Source organism: Somniosus microcephalus, chromosome 3 (genome assembly GCF_052327205.1).
Source record: "Somniosus microcephalus isolate GS21.2 chromosome 3, FLI_Smic_1.0, whole genome shotgun sequence".
NCBI classification, from domain to species: Eukaryota; Metazoa; Chordata; class Chondrichthyes; order Squaliformes; family Somniosidae; genus Somniosus; species Somniosus microcephalus.
In genome coordinates this window covers 121,594,221-121,613,737 of record NC_140989.1, presented here as the reverse complement: position 1 = coordinate 121,613,737, position 19,517 = coordinate 121,594,221, and the positions used below count along the sequence as shown (strand labels likewise).

General features: G+C 46.8%; 5 protein-coding genes across 6 annotated transcripts; 2 read left to right on the top strand and 3 right to left on the bottom strand.

Annotated features, from left to right (window-relative positions):
* Positions 1-1,130: 1,130 nt before the first annotated feature.
* Positions 1,131-1,537, top strand: LOC147121345 (histone H4). Its single transcript, XM_085977675.1, has one exon. It carries the CDS (start codon positions 1,207-1,209, stop codon positions 1,516-1,518), a length of 312 nt encoding a protein of 103 aa, XP_085833801.1. The 5' UTR covers positions 1,131-1,206; the 3' UTR covers positions 1,519-1,537.
* Positions 1,538-2,333: 796 nt separating this feature from the next.
* On the top strand, positions 2,334-3,534 carry LOC147121344 (histone H3-like). Its single transcript, XM_085977674.1, has one exon. The coding sequence runs from the start codon at positions 2,334-2,336 to the stop codon at positions 2,742-2,744; it is 411 nt and encodes a 136-aa protein (XP_085833800.1). The 3' UTR covers positions 2,745-3,534.
* A 5,681-nt stretch (positions 3,535-9,215) lies between these two features.
* Positions 9,216-9,593, bottom strand: LOC147121343 (histone H2B type 1-B-like). The gene has a single exon (XM_085977673.1). It carries the CDS (start codon positions 9,591-9,593, stop codon positions 9,216-9,218), a length of 378 nt encoding a protein of 125 aa, XP_085833799.1.
* A 2,131-nt stretch (positions 9,594-11,724) lies between these two features.
* LOC147121342 (histone H2A.J-like) lies at positions 11,725-12,177 on the bottom strand. Of its 2 annotated transcripts, none has more exons than XM_085977670.1 (2): positions 11,878-12,177; positions 11,725-11,820 (listed from the first exon to the last, which is right to left on the bottom strand). In XM_085977670.1, the coding sequence occupies exons 1-2, from the start codon at positions 12,175-12,177 to the stop codon at positions 11,725-11,727; spliced, it is 396 nt and encodes a 131-aa protein (XP_085833796.1). The 2 variants fall into 2 exon arrangements, with proteins under 2 accessions (XP_085833796.1, XP_085833798.1); XM_085977672.1 differs by having other exon boundaries at positions 11,725-11,841; positions 11,920-12,177.
* A 6,752-nt stretch (positions 12,178-18,929) lies between these two features.
* On the bottom strand, positions 18,930-19,308 carry LOC147121341 (histone H2B 1.2-like). The gene has a single exon (XM_085977669.1). It carries the CDS (start codon positions 19,306-19,308, stop codon positions 18,931-18,933), a length of 378 nt encoding a protein of 125 aa, XP_085833795.1. The 3' UTR covers position 18,930.
* Positions 19,309-19,517: the final 209 nt, after the last annotated feature.

Here is a 19,517-nt window from a genome sequence, read left to right as displayed (position 1 = left end):
ACAAAAATATGCCCGGAATTCAGAAATTTGAATGACGACCAAAGACTCCCATACCTACTAGGGGAAGAGAGAAATTGCATAACACTAGCGGCACACTATGTTACAGCTTGCCATAAACAGAGGGACAACCAGTAAATATAAGAGTATATATAAATTATATGAAAGTATATATTTATACTCAGGGATATATCTGTTTATACACTGTATGGATAGATCTGTATTTTTGTGAACAAACATGAATGTTTTCCGATGCTTTGGCAACATAAGATGTAACTTGTCATGCCAATAAAGCGATTTGAATTGAATTGAATTGAAATGGAAGGAGGCGGGTCGACTTGTTACAGAGGGACTGTACATAGGCGGGAATATTACTGATTCTTAATTGTAACAGGACCTTATTTAAACACTCCGAGTTTCTGGAAATCCTTGAATATGAAGCCCGAGTCTGTAAGGATTTGTGCGGAGCTGTGTTCCGGTTCTGTTGCCGATAAATGTTTTGAAATTGGAGGTTGCAGAAAATTGGAGGTGGAGCTGGAAGATCAGAGGTCGCTCTCTGCTCTGTCTGTGACTCTCACTCTGTCTCCTCCCCTCCAGCTCTCTCTGTCTGTGACTCTCAGTCTGTTTCCTCCCCTCCCGGTCTCTCTCTGTCTCTGAGTCTGTCTCCTCCCCTCCAACTCTCGCTGTCTCTCTCTGTGGCTCTCAGTCTGTCTCCTCCCCTCCCGGTCTCTCTCTCTCTCTATCTGTGACTCTCAGTCTGTCTCCTCCCCTCCAACTCTCGCTGTCTCTCTCTCTGTGACTCTCACTCTCTCTCTCTCTGTCACTCTCAGTCTGTCTCCTCCCCTCCCGGTCTCTCTCTCTGTCTGTCACTCTCAGTCTGTCTCCTCCCCTCCCGCTCTCTCTCTCTGTCTGTGACTCAGTATGTCTCCTCCCCTGCCGGTCTCTCTGTCTCTGACTCTCACTCTGTCTCCTCCCCTCCCGCTCTCTCTCTCTCTGTGACTCAATCTGTCTCCTCCCCTCCCGGTCTCTCTGTCTCTGACTCTGTCTCCTCCCCTCCCGGTCTCTCTCTCTCTGTGTGACTCAGTCTGTCTCCTCCCCTGCCGTCTCCTTTACTCTGACGCTTTCTCAGCCAGGTCGGAGCCAGCTCTATAAAAAGAAACCAGCAGCAGTTCGTGTCTCACTCAGCAGCGATTTGAATGAACAACGACCATGTCTGGCAGAGGTAAAGGAGGAAAAGGATTGGGTAAAGGCGGAGCCAAGCGACATCGTAAAGTGCTTCGTGATAACATCCAGGGCATCACCAAACCAGCCATCCGCCGCCTGGCTCGCCGTGGCGGTGTCAAGCGGATCTCGGGCCTGATCTATGAGGAGACTCGCGGGGTGCTGAAGGTTTTCCTGGAGAATGTGATCAGGGATGCGGTCACCTACACTGAGCACGCCAAGCGTAAGACGGTCACTGCCATGGATGTGGTGTACGCTCTGAAACGGCAGGGCCGCACTCTCTATGGATTCGGCGGCTAAACCACTCGACCCTTTCTACTCCGCATAAAACAAAGGCTCTTTTAAGAGCCACCCAACAACTCACCGAGAGAGCAGTCACCTGGGAACTAGAGTGGGGAGATATTGTGATGGTAATTGGTTTAAGAGAGTTGATGAATAGGGGGAGATTTCGCTAAGACTCACTAACGGGGGCGGGGATATGTTGCAGTGGGAAAGTATTTCTGTTCTATCTGGGACATTATTTCCGCCCTGGGTGTAAAGACAGCGAGGTCACCCACACATGAACACGAGTCTCCTCACATTTATTGTTTAAATACCGGTATCTGCAATAGTGTAAATCGGGTGATAGCCCGTCGGCACCATTGAAGTCAATGGGAATATTCATCGGGAGAGAATGAAACGGGCTGCCGATTCCCTCTCACCCGTTTTACACTGGCGCACAAAGTGAAGACCATTCCCCATCGGACAGAGCCGAGGAAGGAGTTGATTTAAAGCCCGATTGTAAAACAGCGCCGGGAATCTCTGACCGCAAGTCTGCCACTATAAAAGAGAGATTATTACTTCTTGTCACAAACAAGCTTTCTCTCAAATTCCGTTACATTGAAAGTGGCGGGTGTTTTGAAAATGATGAATAATTTCAACTCAGCCAATCGGGGCCCGGTAATTGCCGGCGTTTCCTTCTGCCTGTCAGAGCTCGGCCCCGGACTGGGGGTCGGGCTGGAGCCAGTCACAGCCCCGGGGCGGGGCGGGCCCTCACACACCCTTTAAAAGGCGGCCGCAGAGCCGGCTCTGCCTTAACAGGCTGTGTTCCAGATTGTGCTGAGATCCGTGAGAAAATGGCCAGGACCAAGCAGACAGCGCGCAAATCGACTGGAGGGAAAGCTCCTCGCAAACAGCTGGCTACCAAAGCGGCCCGGAAGAGCGCTCCAGCCACGGGCGGAGTGAAGAAGCCTCATCGGTACAGACCCGGCACTGTGGCTCTGAGGGAGATCCGCCGCTACCAGAAATCCACCGAGCTGCTCATCCGCAAACTGCCCTTCCAGCGCCTGGTGCGAGAGATCGCTCAGGACTTCAAGACAGACCTGCGCTTCCAGAGCTCGGCTATCATGGCCCTGCAGGAGGCCAGCGAGGCTTACCTGGTGGGGCTCTTTGAGGACACCAACCTGTGCGCCATCCACGCCAAGCGAGTCACCATCATGCCCAAAGACATCCAGCTGGCCCGCCGCATCCGCGGAGAGCGCGCCTAAACCCGGCTTCAGCACCAAGTACAACAACGGCTCTTTTCAGAGCCACCAAATCGGCAAAGGAAAGAGCTGCGATCTCCTGAACCAGTGATATCTGTTGCTCATTAGCCCAGTAACTTGCGGGTGAGCATGCATTTAGGATGGAGAGCTCGTAAACTCCCCTCTACGATGCATTATTAGGGCTTTAATGATAAAAATCCGTTTTGGTTGGAAGTAGCTATGGAACCATCTCCATTCTCATGATTTGTTCATAAATATTAGATGTGATCTTACTTTAATAAACTGAAATCGGTGCAGAGAACACGCAACACATCTCCATCGCGGACTTTAACCGCGTTCCCTGGAACAGTCGCCTTTAACCCACGGGGCGAGAATCGGGCGGGGTAACAGGCAGCTTAGTGACCAGAGAATGCAGGTGGGGCAAGGAGGCAGAAAGGAACCAGCATTCAAATTATCTAATCGTAAAAGAGCAGAATCGAATCCAGCCCTGCTATTAAATGAATTCATCAGCTCCGAAGCTGTTCAGAAAACTCTGATCCTTTCACGGCACAGTAGGAGGCCATTCGGCCCATCGAGTCGGTGCCGATTATTAGATTCAATTCTGGCCGCTTCATTTGCTCTTGGAGCTCACAGCGCTGAGATAGATGAGCGACACTTGACCTTGGCTCGAGTTTACCGGCGCTTTTTCCTCTTCCAGACATTTCCACCAACTCATACTTTCACAAAGAACAAGGAATTGCTCCCGCTCTCGCCCTTATACCTTCAGGAGGAATGCAGTGAAGGCAGTTGTGATTGGTCACTCTGTACTGATTCTCATTGGGCTGTTCATGTCACCAATCAGAGCCGCTTGATTCACCAATCAGCAGGCGGCAATGAGAAAGCAGCAGAAAATTTCAAATTTGAAAAGCCCGCCAATATGTTCGGAAGACCAGCAACGGCTTTAGTAAATAAAACTACCTCGTCAAAAAATTAGTCTCAGTTCCACGTTTCCCTTCACAAATTTCAGACACTTTCAGTTTGGTCTAAATTAGTGTTTATTCTGCTCGCTTTCAAATTGTCTGTAACGGGTGGGACGAAACACCCGAGCACAGCATTGTTTAACAAGACACGTTCCAGCGGAATCTTTCTAAACAAACATCACAGATTATGGATTGATTTCTGTTGTGTCTCCTTGTGTTCTTATATACTATATATATTACAGACACTTTTAGTTCATTTTTAGTTAGTGCTTTTACTCAGCTGTATTTGCTTTGTTTCAGTGCTGCCTCATGGGGCGGAGTGATACAAGATGTCCTACGCTGCACTGTGCACTGCCCGTGCACAGTGTGTTAGTGCACAGTGTGCCACATAGCAATATAACTACACCATACCAAAGTAGTTCCATTTAACGATGTGATACTATAACAATGTAACATCCCTCTTTCTCAAAAAACTAAAACATGAAATTTAACAATTTAAATTAACAAATATTATATCTAAACTATTATAAACTACAAAGAATCGTGAGTTTTTTTTTATTCGCGATATCGCTCAGCTGGTTGGATGTTGTCCCTCCATCTTGTGGGTTTGGTGGTGACCATTCCTCTCTGTGGTGTTTTGGTGTGTTCCGCTCTCGTCGTTGTTGTTGCTGTCGCCTTTGGAGTTGGAGTGTGCATGCTCGTGGTTGTTTGATTTGTAGCGCTTGTTTCTGGTGTTGTACTGCTTGTGGTAGCTGGTGTTGTCAATGTTGCTGGTGTTGTCTGCTGCTTATCCAGTTCAGGTGAAGGTCTGATGTGGAGTCTGTTCCGTCTGTATTGGTTACCAGGTTCAGTCTCTACGAAGTAGGATCTTGGAGTATCAGCTTTTCCAATGACCTTGGCTGGATTCCAGGTTTTCAACACCGGGTCTTGCACATGCACTGATTGCCCATTCAGCAATTCTGGTAGCGTCTTTGCATGTTTATCGTAATGTTTGCTTCCTATGATTTGTGCTTCTGCCAGCTTTTGTCTGAAGTCCTCCTGGTCCTGGGGAGGATGTATTTTTGCTGGTAGTATAGTCTTAAACTTCCTCCCATTCAGCAATTCCGCAGGTGATTTCATGTCTGCTTTAAGTGGTGTTGATCTGAGTGATAGGAGGGCAAGGTCTTGGTCTTCCCCCATCTCACTACTTTTGATGAGAGTTCTCTTGACAGTCTGGATCTGTCTTTCGATGAACCCGTGTCCCCTTGAGAAATGTGGGGATGAGGTTACTATTGTGAACCCATACTTTTCTGCCAGAGCTCTGAATTCACTCGATGTGAACTGGGTTCCATTGTCACAGATTACCTTTTCCGGGATTCCTTGTTCAGCAAACAAGCTTTTTGCAATCCTGGTGGTAGTTGTGGCTCTCAAGTCTTTCATCCTTCTCACAAAAGGAAACTTGGAATAGTAATCTGCCACTATGAGATACCATTCTTGATTGCACATGAAGAGATCTGCCCCAACAGTGTGCCATGGTCTTGACGGTATTTCACGAGGTATCATCTCCTCTTTCTGTTGTGCATTTCTGTATTTCTGGCATATACCACATGCAGAGACCATCTGTTCGATATTTTTGTACATGCCTATCCAGTATACAGCTGATTTGGCTCTCAGCTTGCATTTCTCCATTCCCATGTGGCCTTCATGTATGAGATGGAGAAGTTGTGTCTGCATCGTCTTTGGCACGATGATCCTCAATCCAGCAAGGAGAATACCGTCTTCTACTGCAATATCGTCTTTAATCGTCCAGTATTGACGAATTGTCGCCTGTACCTGCTGGATTCTCTCCGGCCACTCCTGTATTACTTGTTGTGTGAGTAGTTGCAACTCCTCATCTTTGCTAGTCTCATCTCTGATTTGACTGAGCTTTGTAGGGGTAACATTCACTAGGTGGTGGATTTTTACTGTTAGGCCCTCCACCTCGTGTTTCTCATATGGTGACAATCGAGATAACGCATCTACTAACACCATTTCCTTTCCTGGCTTATATTTAAGCGTGAAGTCATAGCTTTGGATCCTTAGAAGTAGTCTTTGCAGTCTTGCAGGCGCTTTGCACAGATTCTTCTTATAGATCTGTTCTAGTGGACGATGGTCACTCTCTATTGTAAATCGCCTGCCATATAGGTATGTATGGAATTTTCTCGCATCCGTACACTACTGCTAATAGTTATCTTTCTATGTTGGCGTATCTCGTCTCGGCTGACGTCAAGGCCTTTGATGCAAAAGCTATCGGCTTTCCTTCCTGCACCAGAGCTGCCCCTAGTCCTCTGGTAGAAGCATCTACTTGCAGAGTGATTGGTTTTCTTCTGTCATAATATGACAGACTTGTTTCTTTGCACAACAGTTCTTTAAGTTGTTTGAAATTCCTTTCGTGTGATTCAGACCACTGGTATTCGGCGTCTTCTTTCAATAGCCCTCTGAGATTTGTTGTATGATCCGACATGTGTGGGATGAAAGAACTCATGTATTGGACCAAGCTGAGGTAACTCCTCAGCTCTTTCTTGTCTTTGGGTGGTTTCGTTTCAGCAATCGCCGCAATCTTCTCTGGGTTTGGCTTGACTCCCTCTGGTGTATAAATCATACCGAAGAATTGGCATTCATTGACTTTAACTATGCACTTATCTGCATTTAACTAGATGCCAGCCTTCCTGGTAGTCCCCATGGCCTCATGTAGGTGCATGTCATGGTTTCCTTCATCTGCTCCATAGATCTGAATATCGTCAGCTATTCCTATAGCTGCTTCACAGCCTCTGTATGTCTCATCTATTTTCTGTTGAACGATATCTTGACTGACCTTTAACCCGAATGGTAGCCGCAGGAATTTGTAACGCCCAAATGGTGTGTTGAATGTTGTCAGTGTTGTTGATTCCTCATCCAACTTCACATTCCAATATCCATTTCTGGCATCTAGTTTTGAGAAAACCTTGGCTCCTGCCAGTGATGGCATAATCTCCTCTAGCGTTGGGGTGGGATAGTGGTCCTTCTTTATCGCCTGGTTTAGATCTTTGGGGTCCAAACATATTCTGAGACGCCTGTTTGGCTTTTCTCGTACCACAATTGAGTTTACCCAGTCTGTGGGTTCAGTGACCTTTACGATCACTCTCTTTTCTTCCATCTCCTTTAGCTCTCTTTCAAGCTTTGTCTTCAGCTCGATGGGTACTTTTTGTGGAGCATGGATAATGGGCTTTACCTCTGGATCGATGGTGATGTGGTATTGGAAATCTCCGAAACATCCCACTGTATCATCGAAACATTCCGGATACATGTCTATCAAGTCTTTTTTACTCTTGATTTGTGGGTGGTTCTCCAGTGGGGTTTTGCTGTCTATCTTCAGTGGCGTTTCCGTCAGCTCGTGATGCACTGAGATCAATCTCAACTTCTCGCAGCTGTTTAATCCCAGGATCGCTGACCCCTCAGTGTCGGTGACATAGAACATGCAGTTGATGTTCTTTCTTTTATGTGTCCCTTTGATAACGGTTATTCCGAGTTGTTTAATCTCACTCCCCCCGTATGCTGTCAGCGTGACATTACTTGCCTTTAAACAACCATTTTTCAGGTAGCCATCTTCTCTCAGGTTTTCGGGAAAGATCTGCTGGTACAGTCTCAATGGGAGAATGTAGCTCTGAGCCCCTGTGTCCAGCTTCAACTTTAAGTTGATGGTTGTGGGCCGACCTGTGACCTTTTTTTGGATTTTGGATGATGGTGTGCAATTCTCTCCTCGGAGTATTTTCTGCTCTGGACAGCTCGTGAAGCTGTATCGTTATGGTTTCGATGTTTAGTGCATTGTCGTGATCATCATCATCATCCTGCTCATCCATGTCATGGATATTGTGTTTCTTTCTCTGGTTCTGCTGTCCGCCTTTGTTTTGGATGTATGTTCCGTCTTTCTTCGTTCTACACCTCTTTTCCCAGTGGTTTATTTTGCCACATGCATTGCAGCTTGTTCCATATGCTGGACATTTCCTCTTGTCTGTGTAATCGTGTGGTCTTCCACAATTTCTGCACATGTTTCCCCCATTGTCATGTGCATGTCTTTGTGTGTTGTACTTTTCTCTCACTGCATCCACTCTGTTGTCCGTCTCAGAAGCCGTCCGCATGTCAGCCGTTTGAGAAATCAGCGTTTTCATTTGCTGCTTCATGGCTTCATGAGCTCTTGCAGTATCTATAGCCTCTGTAATTCCGAGCTTTTCTTTTCCTATCAGGGCTTTTTGTACCTCTACATGCACTGACCCCCATATTAGCTGGTCCACAAGCCTTTCCTCCATTTCCTTAAATTTACACTTGCTGGCTTCATTTCTCAGCCTTGTCAGGAAATTGTTTGCTGTTTCACCGGGTTCCTGTCTTAGACTCTGGAATTTGTATCTGTGTATACGGTGATTGGATTTAGGCTCTAGATGGTTGCTGAATTTATCAAAAATTGTCGCAGGGTTTTCCTTTTCCTCTTCAGTCAAACTCCAGCTATTATACAAATCTAGACCTTTTTCTCCTGTCCACAACAGAATGTAACTAACCTTTTCCTCGTTCTTAGTATCCTTCAGGAAGCTTTTGAATGTAAGCTCACATTTCTGTTTGAACTTGCGGAATGCTTCTAATATATCGTCGGCTTCCCAGTTCATGAGGGGTTGCATTTGCACAGTCATTTTAGTTTCCCGTACGATTCACTCTCAATCAGCTCATAAAATCACTTTTCTTCTTATTCGTAGTTCATATAGCTCAATTTTGTACTCACTTATACCGCTGCTACCATGTTGTGTCTCCTTGTGTTCTTATATATACTATATATATTACAGACACTTTTAGTTCATTTTTAGTTAGTGCTTTTTACTTAGCTGTATTTGCTTTGTTTCAGTGCTGCCGCAAGGTGCGGAGTGATACAAGATGTCCGACGCTGCACTGTGCACTGCCCGTGCACACTGTGCCACATAGCAATATAACTACACCATACCAAAGTAGTTCCATACCAAAGTTGTTCCATTTAACGATGTGATACTATAACAATGTAACATTTTCATTCACAGGAGTTGCAGCGGGAATTAACCCCAAGCCGAGACTCCTGGTGCAATTAATCAAACAGTGATATTAAGAGTTGCTATTCGACCAAGGATTTATGGTTAATGAACTGATATTCCTGATAATAAATTAACCAACTTCAGGAAGAGTAAAATGAACGACTGAAAACTGACCCAATCCCCTTAAATCGCTCTAACCAATAATATCCTGGGAAATATGAACGGGGCTGAGAACAGAGTAAAAAGGATCAGTGTTAAATCCTACCGAAAATTGCATTTCGAAGAAACTCCCTACTAGATTAAAACAAAAAACAAACATTTACCAAACTCCAGAAAGACATGTAATATATAGAAAAAACAGGACAATAAAACAATTCCAGAGAGACGTTGGTGTAGCTTTTTCAGAGAAACTGTGGGTGGCTCTTAAAAGAGCCGTTATGTTTGTCTTGTTGGTCTGTTGTGTTGTTTTACTTGGAGCTGGTGTATTTGGTCACCGACTTTGTCCCTTCAGACGTGGCATGCTTGGCCAGCTCCCCAGGCAACAGCAAGCGCACGGCGGTCTGGATCTCCCGGGAACTGATGGTGTGCTGCTTGCTGTAATGGGCCAGGCGGGAAGCCTCACCCGCGATGCGCTCGAAAATATCATTCACAAAGGAGTTCATGATGCTCATGGCCTTGGAGGAGATGCCGGTGTCGGGGTGAACCTGCTTCATCACTTTGTAGATGTAAATGGAATAACTCTCCTTCCTTGACTTTCTCCTCTTCTTACCGCTCTTTGTTAGCGCTTTATTCAAGGTTTTCTTGGCCCCCTTTTTAGGAGCTGGTTTCTTCTTCTCTTCAGGCATCTTCAAACTCAATTTCAGACAAAGAAATAAATCGAATGCGTTCTGGGAGCGGATTAAATAGGCAGCCCCACAGCGCTATGCTAATAAAGGATGGGTGAAGGCAATGATTGTGATTGGTCCGTTTGTAATGATGTCACAAACTTTTTCGAGGAACTCTCTGATTGGTTTCCTTGGATATCCAATTAGATTTAGTACCTGTCACCAATCAAAAGCTTTCTCACTGCAACCAGGAAGTACATTTCCAAAAGAGTCTCTCCAACCCCAGTTTTTATTGAAATAGCCGCTCACTGTGTCGCTATTGTGCTTCGATCAATCAACAAAAAACTGTAACTTAAAAAAATACATCAAATGAAATGTAACAAATTAAATTAAAATTTGTTTTCCATGGGTGATGATGCACTCCAGTCCCTGCGGCGTCCACCGGTCACGGAAGGCCTCGAGCATGTCGGCGGATACAACCTGCTCCATCTCCAGGGCTACCTGGGCACGAACGTGGCCGCAGAAGAGAAGCAGGTAGGCGGACCGACCGACCCTGTTGACCGCCCGCTGCCTTGAGCAGTTGATGGCCACTTTGGCCAGGCCCAGGAGCAGTCCTACAAGGAGGCCCCCCGACCTGCCCGCTCCCCTCCGCACCGGGTGAACAAAGATTCAGGAGTGTGGGACTGAAGTGCAGCCAAAGATCGAGGAGCAGCCACTTCAAATAATGGAAGAGGGGCTGCAACCTCTTACACGCTACATAAATGTGGAACACGGACTCGTCCAGACCGCAGAAAAGGCAGGCGGCCTGGGTCCGTGAACCTACTTAAAACCTTATTGCACCAGACTGCCCCATGCAACACCCTCCAGGCCAAGTCCCCAATAGATAAAGGGAGGGTTCCTGCGTAGAGAGCCCTCCACTGGGGACACCCGCCTCCTCTGGACGGCAAGATGGTGTGCCAAGGTGTCTCTGGACGGCAGCCGAGGATGGCAAAAAGGAGGGTCTTCAAGAGCAGTCCATACAGGAATCCCCTCCGTGCAGAATGGAAAGGCACGGAAGGGATTTCCCGGAGACGGCTCAAGTTGTGAGGCGCCGGCTCCCGAGAAGGATTTCGGGGCCGGGCACCGATTAGGAATTCCGTCTGGACGGGGATCAGTTCGGACGGGATCACCCCACGTGCCTGAGCCTCCTCGATACATCTAGTGGAGTCAGGGCCCAGTGCCACTTTCAGCGACTCGATGGCTTTGGCCGCGAGCTGGGCATTGGCCCAGGACAGGCGCTGCGCCAACACCTCTGGTGCCATACAACCCGCTCTTCCGCCAGCAAGTAGGTCCCCGACTCTGGTCACCGTGACAGACACAACTCTGCCCTCCGCCAGCCACATGAATCCACATTCATGGAGGTGCGGATTCCTGAGCAGCGGCTCCCGTAGGACAGCCGCCACTCCTGACGGGGGAGAATTCCATCTGCAGGCATCCTTGTTCCAGATCCTGAGCAGTTCCTGGTAGAAGACAGGCAGCTCCTGCAAGGAGGCACGGGTACCCCACAGTTTTACAAACAGGAGCTGCGTGTCGTAATTGAGGCCGTGCAGCTGGCGGAAGAAATAACTCGGCAGCGCACACTATCTAGGCGGAGCCTCGACGTACAGGTATCTCTCTGCAGGGTCCGAAGACGGAAAGTCACAGCCTGGGTGATAAGTCATTAGGCCAGTAACTTGGGGGTGAGAATACATGTTTTATGTCGTGCCACAAGTTTACTCAAAGGGTGCAGCACTGATACCTGATCTAAAATTCATAAGCCAGTGCCAGTCATTGCCGCTCAGCACTCATTCTGCCCTCTACGACGCATTACCTGAGATTAATAATAAACATCCCAGTTTTGATAGCAGTCACCCTTACGCTGCGGGGAGAGAATCCCCGATCTGATATGGGCGGGGTAACAGGCAACTTTGTAGGTGGGATAGCGGAAAGAAGCCAGCATCTAAACCCAGAAGAGACCAGACTCGAAAGAAGCCCTTCTATTACTAAACGAATTCTTCAGCTCCAAAGCTGTTCAGATAACTCAGACCCCTTCAAACAGTAACCACCCCTTTCACTGATTGTGCGGGTGGCTCTGAAAAGAGCCGTTGGGTTATTTGATTAAATTTTGGCCGCTTCACTTGCTCTTGGAGCTCACAGCGCTGGTTTTCTTGGGCAGCAGCACAGCCTGGCTATTAGGCAACACCCCACCCTGAGCGATGGTCACCCCACCCTGAGCGATGGTCACCCCACCCTGAGCGATGGTCACCCCACCCTGAGTGATGGTCACTCCACTCAGCAGCTTGTTGAGCTCCTCGTCGTTGCGGATGGCCAGCTGTAGGTGTCTGGGAATAATGTGGGTGGTCTTGTTGTCACGGGCCGCGTTGCCAGCCAATTCCAGGATTTCAGCGGTCAGGTACTCGAGCACAGCAGCCAGATAGACTGGGGCTCCGGCTCCCACACACTCAACATAGTTCCCCTTTCGCAGGAGTCTGTGAACATGGCCCACCGGAAACTGCAGTCCGGCCCGGGATGAGCGAGACTTGGTCTTGGCCCGAGCTTTACCGGCGCTTTTTCCTCTTCCAGACATTTCCACAGACTCAGAAATATTTCCACAAAAAATGAGAAATTTCTCCCGCACTCGCCCTTATACCTTCAGGAGGAATGCAGTGGAGGCACTTGTGATTGGTCACTCTGTACTGATTCTCAGTGGTCACATCAACAGCCCAATCAGAGAGCAGCTTCATTCACCACTCAGCAGACGGCAATGAGAAAAGGGCGATGGTAACAGCGCCAAATTGTGAAATACGAAACGATTTTTCAAATTTGAAAAGCCCGCCAATGTATTTATAAGACCAACAATGCGGCTTTCGTAAATAATACGATCTTGAGACAAAAAATTACATTATCTCAATTCCACATTTCCCGTCACAACTTTCAGACAGGATTTTACACTCCGGTCTAAATTTCGGGGTTTATTCTGTTCACTTTGAAAGTATTCCAGCTCAATCTTTCTAAAACAATCATCAGAGTGTGGATTGATTTCGATTCACAGAAGCTACAGCGGGAGCTAAACCAGAGCCGAGACGCCTGGTGAAAGTCGTCTAAAGGTGACATGAAGGGTTGCTACCAGGAGTTTATGCTGAATGAACTGATATTCCCTGATAATAGAGTCATAGAGTTATACAGCACAGAAAGAGGTCCTTCGGCCCATCGTGTCCGCGCCGGCCAAGCCCTGTCTATTCTAATCCCATTTTCCAGCACTTGGTCCGTAGCCTTGTATGCTATGGCGTTTCTGTAGTGTCCGTGTGTTGATAAAGACACCGAAGACAGGAGTTGGTTCATAGGTGTTTACTAAGCAAAGTCTGGGGGGGGTTCTAACGGATATACACAATATACAGGCTTATATAGCCCGAGTGGCCATTACCGGCATTACAGCACACCTGGGGCTCTTAAAGGCACATACACTACAATTCCTCCCCTTTTAGCTAACCAGTACATCATATTTTAAGTAATTATTAATTACATGTTATAAGAAAAATAATATACACATTGCTGTAGTTAATTAATTATAAGTCAGTCTCTCAGGAGGCTTCCTGACTCGGTCCGGATAACGCCTCGGGGGTGTAGTAGTTTCTGGTGGTGTAGTAGGTTCTTTTGGCAAGGCTGATTCGGCTTGAATGCCAGTGTCGGGTTCATCGAGTTCCAGTGTCACCGAATCGGAGGTAGATATGGGTATCTCTACTTCATCGTTAGACGTATAGAGTTGTGGTGTAGGTTGTCCCTTTTCGGATGACTTTATGATTTGGTCAGCATGGCGCCTTATTATGCTTTCTCCGATGTCCATGGTATACATCAGTGGTCCTAGTCGTGTGCAGATAGTTCCAGGCTGCCATTTCTCGGTACGGTAGTCCCGGGTCAAAACTTGTTGACCTATCTGGAAGGTTCTAGTTGGCCTTTCATTCATGCCTTGAAACTGCCGGTTCTCCACGTCCCTTCTGATGTTGGGCTTGACCAAATCCAGCCGGCATCTTAGGTTTCTATTGAAGAACATCATGGCGGGAGTTTGGTTGGTAACCATATGTGTTGCATTCCTGTATGCGAATAAGAAGTTATCCACCTTGTGCTGAAGTTTTATGTCTTCATTACCCATGGCCTTTATGGCCTTCTTGAAGGTCTGGACAAACCTTTCAGCCAATCCATTGGTGGCGGGATGGTATGGGGCGGACGTGTAGTGCTTAACCCCATTGTTTTTTAAGAACTTTCTGAATTCTTCGGACACAAATTGCGGTCCATTATCAGAACATATCTGTTCCGGCAGCCCATTCCTGGCAAATATGGTCCTTAATACTGTGATGGTTTTTTCCGTGGTGGTGGAGGACATCTTTATTACCTCTGGCCACTTGGAGCGTGCATCAACTGCGATTAAGAACATTGAGTCCATAAATGGACCAGCAAAGTCGATGTGCACCCCTTGCCAGAGAGATGAGGGCCACTCCCATGGATGTAGAGGGGCTTGTGGTGGAGCGTTTTGGGCCTTCTGGCATCCTAGGCAGCTCTTGGTCATTTCTTCGATGTCTCCATCGATACCTGGCCACCATACAAACGCCCTAGCTAGGTTCTTCATTTTCACTTCACCCAGATGCCCCTCGTGAAGCTCCTTTAGCACTTTATTCTGGAGTTTGGGTGGAATCACCACTCTGGATCCACACATCAAGGTTCCGCGGCACACTGACAGCTGTTCTCTTCTTTGCGAGAATGCTGGCAACAGTGGTTCGCCATGTGCTGGCCATCCCTTCACTGTTAAATCGTAGACCTGTGAGAGAGTCGGGTCATTTCTCGTCTCCCTTTCAATGGCAGAATTTGTTACTGGTAGACATTCCATTATGGTAGAGTGGAACATCTCTACTGGGTCTACTGTAGGTGCCTCTTCTACCGTTGGCAACGGTAGGCGCGATAAACTGTCAGCATTCCCATGCTGTTTTGATCCTTTGTATTCTATGTTGTATTGGTGTGCCCCTAGAAAAAGGGACCACCTCTGTAGCCTTTGCGCTGTCATAATGGGAACAGCCTTTTTAGGGTTGAATATGGAGATGAGGGGTTGATGGTCAGTCAACAAGGTCAATTTTTGTCCGTGTCGGTAATGGTTGAATTTCTTCACTCCCCATACCAGGCTGAGTGCTTCCCTGTCGATTTGGGCATAGTTACGCTCAGCTGAGTTCAATGAGCGTGACGCAAAAGCTATCGGCCGTTCTGAGCCATCAGGGAATTTATGGGATAATACTGCTCCTATTCCGTAAGGGGATGCATCGCACGCCAGTCTGATTGGCAGTGATGGGTTGTAATGAGCCAAAACTTCTTCGGATGTGATTAAGTCTTTGCATTTATGGAAGGCACGTTTACAGTCTTCGTTCCATTTCCAAATCACTCCTGTTTGTAGAAGTTCATTAAGATGGTGTAGAAGAGTTGATAAGTTCGGTAAAAATTTATGATAGTAATTTATTAATCCCAGGAGCGACCTGAATTGTGAAACATTTTCAGGTGCTGGGGCTTTTATGACCACTTCAATTTTTTCAGGTGACTTATGCAACACTTCATTATTAATTATGTGGCCACAATATGATATCTGATTTTAGAAAAATTCGCACTAGGGGCGATTTGCTCGTAGGCCCCGTTCTTTCAGCCTAGCGAGCACCTGCTCCAAATTGGCAAGGTGCTCGTTGTCGTTTTCTCCTGTTACAAGGATGTCGTCTAGGTAGCATTGAGTCCCCGGAATCCCTTGCAGGACTTGCTCCATAGCTCTTTGCCAGATAGCTGGAGCTGATGCTACTCCAAAAACCAGTCGATTGTACTGGTACAGGCCTTTGTGTGTGTTTATCGTGAGATACTTTTTAGAGGCCTCCTCAACCTCCATCTGTAGATATGCTTGTGCCAAGTCAATTTTGGTGAAACGTTTCCCTCTGGATACTGAGGCGAAAATATCTTCTATCCTCGGAAGAGGACACTGTACTGTGTGAAGGACTGGGTTTACAGTCACCTTGAAGTCTCCACAGATGCGAATTTTTCTCTGTTCTTCAGATTTATCATTATTCAATGCTTTTTTCATGACTGGAACGATGGGTGTTGCCCACTCGCTCCAATCTATTTTGGATAATACGCCTGCCTTTTCCAAATTCTCCAGCTCTGCCTCGACTGCTGGACGAATTGCGTATGGCACCGGTCTTGCCTTAAAAGATTTGGGAATTGCTGCATCTTCCACTTTTATTGAGGCGGTGATGCCTTTCAAGGTTCCTAGTTTCTCTTGAAGCACTTCTTTGGCGTTGGCCAAGATGCCTTTTAATCGTTCAGGTATGATGTCATCATTGTTTTTTTTCTTACTGGTCACCGTCAGTGCCTGAATGGAGTGCCAGTCTAAGCGTATCTTTCTGATCCATTCACGTCCCAACAACGGTGGACCACCATGTTGTAGAATGTATAAATACAACTTTTGTATTTCTTTGCCGTTGTATACAACAGGCACCCTTATTTTTCCTTTGGGGTATACTTTCTGCCCCATATATGTTTTTAAGTTAATGGATGTGTCTTTTAGAGGTATATGCGAAAATAGCCTCTCGTAATCCCGTCGATTTATTACGGTTAGAGCTGATCCTGTATCTAGCTCCATTTTAACTGGGGACCCTGCTATCGTGAGGGTAACCCAAATGGTTTGGTAATCATCTTTGGCAAGTACATTATGTAATTTGAGACAGCTTAGTCTCTTGTTTTCGGAGTTGCTATTGCTCTTCTGGTCTTCGGAGCTACTGTCCGTCATCATTTGTACCTTCCTGTACTTTCCTTTATTGATTTTTTTTTTTCTGTCCGTGGATTTATTTTGTCCAGATCGGCATACCCGTGCAAAGTGTCCAATTTTTCCGCATTGCCTGCATGCTTTGTGCTTGAACCAGCAGTCCTTCTGGTTATGGGTGGATCTGCCGCAGCGATAACATCTTTCGAAACCCTGTGTCATTTCATGGGTGCCGAAGTCCTGTGTCTTTTGTTGTATCTCTGCAGCTCCTCTTGCTGCTGCTTCGTATGATACAGCCATACTGAAAGCTTTGTCCAATGTTAAATCTTTTTCAGAAAGCAGCCTTTTTTGTGTTCCTTCACTTAAGAGACCGCAAACGAATTTGTCTCGAAGATAATCTGCTAGTCCTGCCCCGAATTGGCAGTACTTTGACAGCTTTCTTAGTTCGGTTAGGTAATCAGCGTTACTTTCATTCTTGTGTTGATTTCTCTTGAAGAATTTGAATCGTTCCGCTATCAGCAGCAGTGTTGGGTTTAAGTGCTCCTGCAGGGTATCAACAATTTCTTTAAAATTCTTGTCCTTTGGTTTGGCTGGAGTGATTAAATTTTGTAACAGCCCGTATGCCTTTGCGCCCATTAGGTTCAGCAGTACTGAAGCTTTTTTTTCATCTTCTATTCCATTTGCAGTGCAATATACCTCTACTCTTTCCACGTATGTGGTCCAATCCTCTATTTCGCTATCAAAAGCATCAATATTGCCAGACTTAGGCATTTCAGAAAAGATATGGTGCTTCCCGCGCTTTTCTTCCTTTTCTGCAGCAAAGATATGGCGCTTCCCGCGCTTTCCCGCCGCTGCTGCCGATGACAACGCTGTTTCCCGCGGTTCCCGTTCTTTTTAAAAAATGTATTTACAGTTGGAGACTCGTTCCCGCGGGACTTTCTCTCCAGGTCTGAATGCTGACCTGCTTGCCGCGCCGGCCGTCTCCCGAGTGCTCCCTCCCAGTCCGTTATTGCTTGCCTCTGATTTCGCTGCCTGTCTCAGCTATAGAGCCAGCCGCTGGAGCCCCAGCCTGACGCCCAGGAAGGATTAGCGTAGTACCTGACACCAGCTTGGCACGCTGGTGAAACCACAGCTTCTCTCACTTTCTTGAGTCTTCTGGACGCCCGAGGAATCGATGTCCTTGAGGTGCTGCCGAATTGCAGGTAAGTCCGTTTCCACTTCGTCGCCACTGTAGTGTCTGTGTGTTGATAAAGACACTGAAGACAGGAGTTGGTTCATAGGTGTTTATTAAGCAAAGTCTGGGGGGGGTTCTAACGGATATACACAATATACAGCCTTATATAGCCCGAGTGGCCATTACCGGCATTACAGCACACCTGGGGCTCTTAAAGGCACATACACTACAATTTCAAGTGCTCACCCAAATGCTTCTTGAATGTTGTGAGGGTTCTTGTCTCTACCACCCTTTCAGACAGTGAGTTCCAGATTCCAACCACCCTCTGGGTGAAAAAGTTTCTCCTCAAATCCCCTCTAAACCTCCTGCCCCTTACCTTGAAACTATGCCCCCTGGTTATTGACCCCTCTACTAAGGGGAAAAGTTCCTTTCTATCTACCCTATCTATGCCCCTCATAATTTTGTACACCACAATCAGGTCCCCCCTCAGCCTTCTCTGCTCCAAGGAAAACAACCCCAGCCTGTCCAGTCACTCTTCATAGCTGAAGCGCTCCAGCCCAGATAACATCCTGGTGAATCTCCTCTGCACCCTCTCCAATGCAATCACATCCCTCCTATAGTGTGGCGACCAGAACTGCACACAGTATTCCAGCTGTGGCCTAACTAGCGTTTTGTACAGCTCCATCATAACCTCCCTGCTCTTATATTCTATGCCTTGGCCAATGAAGGCAAGTATCCCATATGCCTTTTTAACCACCTTATCTACCTGTCCTGCTGCCTTCAGGGATCTATATACATGCACACCAAGGTTCCTCTGATCCTCTGTCCTTCCTAGGGTCCTACCATTCATTGTGTATTCCCTTGCCTTTTTAGTCCTCCCAAAATGCATTACCTCACACTTTTCAGGGTTAAATTCCATTTGCCACTGTTCTGCCCATCTGACCAACACGTCTATATCATCCTGTAGCCTGAGGCTTCCCTCCTCGCTCTTTACCACTCCACCAATTTTCGTGTCATCTGCGAACTTACTGTTCATACCGCCTACATTCATATCTAAATCATTAATGTGCACTACAAACAGGAAAGGACCCAGCACCGACAATAAATAAGTTGAGTAAGAGTGAAAGTAATGATTGAAAACTGACCTATTCCCCTTAAATCAGCTCTAACTGACCATATTGTGGGAAATCTGAAAGGGGTTGAGAACAGCTTACAAAGGGTCGGAGAATCTCCCTACCAGATTAAAACAGAAATCAGACATTTAGTATTAAAAAGTCACTACAATAAAACAATTCCAGAGGGATGTTGGTGCAGCTTTTTCAGAGAAACTGTGGGTGGCTCTTAAAAGAGCCGTTGTGTTTGTCTTGTTGGTCCGTTGAGGAGTTTTACTTGGAGCTGGTGTATTTGGTCACCGCCTTTGTCCCTTCAGACACGGCGTGCTTGGCCAGCTCCCCGGGCAACAGCAAGTGCACGGCGGTCTGGATCTCCCGGGAACTGATGGTGTGCCGCTTGTTGTAATGGGCCAGGCGGGAAGCCTCACCCGCGATGTGCTCAAAAATATCATTCACAAAGGAGTTCATGATGCTCATGGCCTTGGAGGAGATGCCGGTGTCGGGGTGAACCTGCTTCATCACTTTGTAGATGTAGATGGAATAACTCTCCTTCCTTGACTTTCTCCTCTTCTTACTGCTCTTTCTTGGCGCTTTATTTAGGGATTTCTTGGCCCCCTTCTTTGGAGCTAGTTTCTTCACCTCCTCAGGCATCTTCAAACTAAACTTCAGTTACACCAATAGCGCAAATTCATTCCGGGAGTGTATTAAATAGGCAGCCCCAGAGCGCTATGCCAATAAAGGATGGGTGAAGGCAATGATTGTGATTGGTTAGTTTGTATTGATGTTACAATACTTTTTCCCAGAAACATTCTCATTGGTTTCCTTGGATATCCAATTAAATTTAGTACCTGCCACCAGTC